This window comes from Pteropus alecto, unplaced genomic scaffold (assembly GCF_000325575.1).
Source record: "Pteropus alecto unplaced genomic scaffold, ASM32557v1 scaffold61, whole genome shotgun sequence".
Lineage (NCBI taxonomy): Eukaryota > Metazoa > Chordata > Mammalia > Chiroptera > Pteropodidae > Pteropus > Pteropus alecto.
Genome location: NW_006434835.1, coordinates 8,013,541 through 8,018,288, shown reverse-complemented (window position 1 = coordinate 8,018,288; position 4,748 = coordinate 8,013,541). Strand labels below are relative to the sequence as shown.

At 37.6% G+C, this 4,748-nt stretch overlaps 1 protein-coding gene across 2 annotated transcripts in view; it reads left to right on the top strand.

Moving 5' to 3' along the window:
• NBAS (neuroblastoma amplified sequence) overlaps positions 1–4,748 on the top strand; it is a 250,417-nt gene that overhangs the window by 120,432 nt on the left and 125,237 nt on the right. For both annotated transcript variants that reach the window (XM_006910241.3, XM_025045807.1), the window contains exons 32-33: positions 796–909; positions 3,818–3,931. In XM_006910241.3, coding sequence (XP_006910303.1) covers positions 796–909; positions 3,818–3,931 — 228 coding nt within the window. The remainder of the gene's footprint in view (positions 1–795; positions 910–3,817; positions 3,932–4,748) is intronic.

The window sequence follows — 4,748 nt, the reverse complement described above, 5'->3', positions numbered from 1 at the left end:
GTACGGTTCTGCCTTGTGGGGTTAATATAAGGCACCTATAGCAGTGCCTGGGACACAGGTCATATTCATTTAATGTCAATGGCTGTCATTAAGTTGTTAACTGTATTTATTGGGGCCCAGCCTCCCAGGTAGTGCCATGCTTCTCAAAGATTGACACTTAAATAAATATACCATTTTTTTCTAGCATATACATAACATTCTTTAACTAAAGATTTTTTTTTTTTAACCTCTTTAAGTTTTATTAATACCTCATAGTGTGAACTGGTGTGATCAGATATGTTTTATTTTCCTAACAGCTAACTTGAGTTAGAGGATTGGGTCTGTTTTGGAGAAAGATTAATAAATTTGAACAGTGAGCAATTGGAGGACCCCTGCCCCCCAGGCTGGGGTGATGTTGTGGAGAGAGAAAATGGGTATTTGGAACCTGGAACGGGTTTTGGTGGGGCGAGGTAAGGGGTGGGCATGTATAACAGGAAGTATGTGAAGTTTTTAAAGAAAAATATGGTCGTCTTCAAAATTTTCCCTAAGACCTGACCTGAAGCTTGAAAATGTGACACTTTTTTCTAGCTTCAGAATGCCAATTTGCTATTTTAGAAATTTGGTGTCAGAAAAGATCCATGTTGTACATTATTCAGAAGCAACAGAAATTTTGATTAGAAGAAAAAATGGTGTTTTCCTTAATTCTTGTTGACCTGGAGGCCAGCACAGTTTATTTGGCTGTCCTATGCTAGGAAGGTGACGGTCCCCTTTTGCCTCTGGCTCCAGGTCTTTATTCAGCATGTCTTTCTTTTGCAGTGCGACTGTGCTCTGATCGGGTCAGCCTCATCCAGGAGTGCATTTGCCAGTCCCCGACCTGCTACAAGCAATCCGCTCAGCTGCTGGGCCTCGCTGAGTTGCTGAGGGTAGCCGGTACGTTTTCAGTGCTAAACCTCGAGTAAGATTTCTGGGTCGTTCTCGTCACAATCCTAGGTGAACATCAGAACATATACCTACCGGTGTCAGAAGAGCCGCTTTTTGGCAAGGATTTGTCTTTTCTAGACTAGAAGGTTGGCGTGTGATAAAAGTGTCACATGGACTTCTCCATAGGGCTTGAGTGTCCTCTTAACATAACAGTTGGTTCCTCCTAGAGCAATCACTCTACCAGAGAGTGAGGAGGAACCTGCAGTGCCTTTTATGACCTCGTCCCGGAAATAACACACCACGTTTCCGCCTTATTCTGTTGGAATAAATCACTCACCGGCCTCTCCTCGAGGGGAGGGGCATTAAGCTCCATCTTTCAAAGGGAACATCGAAGAATTTCCGGTCATAGTTTAAATTATGTTTCGTGTACTCCAGACCTTGTCATGCTGCCCGTAATCTTCTCTTCTTCACACTGGACACCTGCATCGTTTTCTTGAGCAGATTTCCAGTCTGGCCGCACTCCTGGCTGTTCTCCCCAAGTCTTATTTTGTTCTGTTTGTAGTATTTTTCTAGACATCATTCTTTTCGGGCCTATTTTTTGATTCTCTTTTTCCTTTTAACCACCTGCTCAGATTGGAATTTACTAGAATTAAAAGCAGTTAGATATTTGTACTTTGGACTTTAAGATGACTGACCCATCATATGAAAGCTTATATTAATAACAAAAATAATTCTCATTTTATGCTTTTATACATGTTTAAGTTACTTCTTACTGTGTCTCTGACAGCAAAGATATAAATCTCATTTTGAACGTGAGGAAATGGGAATAAAGAAGTTAAATAATTTATTGAAGATTCCACAGTTATGAGATTTCTTACTTTGAATCCTTTACTCTTACACTGTTTTTGACATTGGATGACGGTAATCAATGGACCCTCAGTTAAAGTCAGCCAATTAGGGGCTTTAATTACATCTGTAAAATACCTTCACAGCACCTGGACTGATGTTCGAAGGCTAGCCAAGTTGACACAGGAAAAAAAAAAATCACACCTGGCCTTTTCATTTTTGATTTAAGTATTCTGAATAGATGCAAACATTTCAAGAGTATTATCTAGGAGGTAGATTTTATATTAAGTGTGATATATGCATTTATTGACATAGTGTTCCATTTCTCACATGTTAGTGTAGGGGTAGAAGAATGTTCCCTTCTTCCCTTCTAGGTTCTTCAGCTGGTCTAATAATTAATTTAGCATAGCACAGATTAACAGGAGAAAAATTGATTTCATACCTACAGGAGCCCCGTAAAGACATGAGATCCAAAGGCAGTCAGGCATTTGAGGCTTATCTACCATCCTGAGCTCAGGAGAAGTGGGTAGGAGTCTCGGGCTTCCAAGGGAAGGAGGACAGTTCACAGGAAGTTGAGAAGAATGAATGTTTGGTAAACAGATGTATGCCCTGCAAGGAGGACAGTTCACAGGAAGTTGAGAAGAATGAATGCAGATGTATGCCCTGCAATGAGGACAGGTCTTTCTGATGTAGAAAGTTATGGCTGATAATAGCTCTCTCTCTGGTACAGGCCTTTATCTAAGTTCTTTCTGGCAGTTAAAGGGGGTGGGGTGGTGGTGGCGTAAAAAGCTCCTCCTCACTCTACTGAGTCTTAATTGTCTTCAGCTCAAAACAATCCATATACCAAAGTGGCACATTTTGGGGTGGAGTATTCTGTTCCCCTTTATTATTAGTGTTACTAAAACATGAGTGTGTTTGTTCTAATTATAATACTATGGACTTTAGTGCAATATCATCTCTTTTTAAAGAAACTTTGCGACTGGCTTGGGCCAATACTTACCTTGTATTTTATTAAACCTTCGAAGCACAGAAAGAAGAGTTATGGGGACATATTTTCAGAGTTCTTTCAACCCTTTCTGTGATATGTTTACTTTTTCTTTCAAACCATATTTTAGCTTAAAAATGCAAAGACCATATACATATTTTCTGTCCCTCCCCCCCTAGGAAATATTGAAAATAATTTTAAGGTTCTGTTGCCTCATAAAAATATAAAATATTTGTTAAACTTTTTTTAGCCTAAATATACAAGTTGTATTTGTATTGTAATTTTGAATCACTTGTCTTATAATTAAAAGTTACATTCTGAATTGAATCTGCTCATTTCATTAAGGATATACATTCTTTGAGCCTCTCATGTACATGACGTGGAGCTGGGTAATGAGAATTCAGCAAGGAAGCAACCTCTCTGTCTTCTAAGAGCATAAGTGTTCTTAGAAAGATAATCACAGTAAATTGGTGTTCAGAGAATTAAAAGTAAAGGGACACGTAGGAGGGGCACCTAAGCTGCGTGTTTCATATGAAGAAAGTGTGGAGTTGTCAAGGAAGTGACATCCAAGCCGACTTCTAAGAAGTCCTTGGAAAGTAATTTAAGATCTTTGTGTCAATGTAAGCTGAATTTGGTATGTATTCTAGACGTTCACTATGGTAAATAAAAGATTAGCAGAGTCTGAAACTATAAAATTACATCCATTTTACTTTGTGTTACTCCTTATATTTGTCATTTATTAGTTATAATTAGAAACAACATCCAAAGGGAAAAATATAAAATAAGAATTTTTTTTTAAGCAAAAATTTCGAAGTCCCTATTGGGAGGAAAACTCTCTTCTACCTACTTCGTTTGGGATGGTTGATGTAGCGCTGCAGTTCATCACTGGTTGCTTAGGAGGCTGAGACCTAATTCAATGATTAAGGAGATTGGAAGGTCAAAGTTGCAGTGACCTTTTGTCCTATAATCTTTTAAAATCAGTCTGATCTTTACTTTTATTTTTTGAATTAATTTGAAAGACAGTATTAATGATCTCTTATCAACTGATGCTATTGAAACCATTGAGTCATTTGTATGTGTTTGTAGGTGAAGACCCAGAAGAAAGGCGTGGCCAGGTTCTGATCCTTCTAGTTGAGCAGGCACTTCGTTTCCATGACTACAAAGCAGCCAATGTGCATTGCCAAGAGCTGATGGCCACAGGTGAATTAGACAAGTACTTAACACTTTCCTTATGTCCTCTTTGCATGATGAAAAATGGAAAAAATCTGTTCTGAAATCTGTTTGGTGAGCCAGCCACCTTGTATTCATAAGACTTAAGAAACATTTTGTGAGTGCCGATAAGAATGAATGCCATGCGCTTATATAGTGACATAAATATGTATGTTATAAATGGGCTTAGGGGTTCTGTTTTATCTGAGATTTTGGTTGCTTTCCATTCCCTATTAAAACAGTCTAATAAGTTTAAGAGCAATTTTATGTAAAATATTTTAATGTTATATAAAAGAAATCTAAATTTTTGAAGTACCTACAATTTGTGACTATATAGTCAATATTTCTATCTTCTATTTTTTTTTTTTTTTTTAAAGATAACATAGTTCTTTTTAAATGAATGTTGAGAAATTGGGAAATAGTTTGTAACCCTAAAGTTTTCCATACTGAAATTCAAATTCAGGTCTCTGGAGGATAAGCAGATTTTATTGTGGAATAATTTCTCTATTAATGAACATAACACATTCCCTAATGCAATAGGAAGTAATGTCATCTTATCGTGGGCTCTGTACCAAATGATTACTTTTTGTAGCTGTGCCTGAATACATGGAAGCCCAAGCACACCCTGTTACCCGCGTCTGTGCGTTCATAGTGAGTGGTTAAAAATACCGTGCTTCACTTCGTGATAATTCAGGGAGCTGAGCACTTTGCACTTATAATTTACACGCTTTTTGTACATATACTGTTAAAATATTGTTCTGACACGTTAAAAATTGTAAAGCAGACTTTATTCAGGACTTTTGTAATA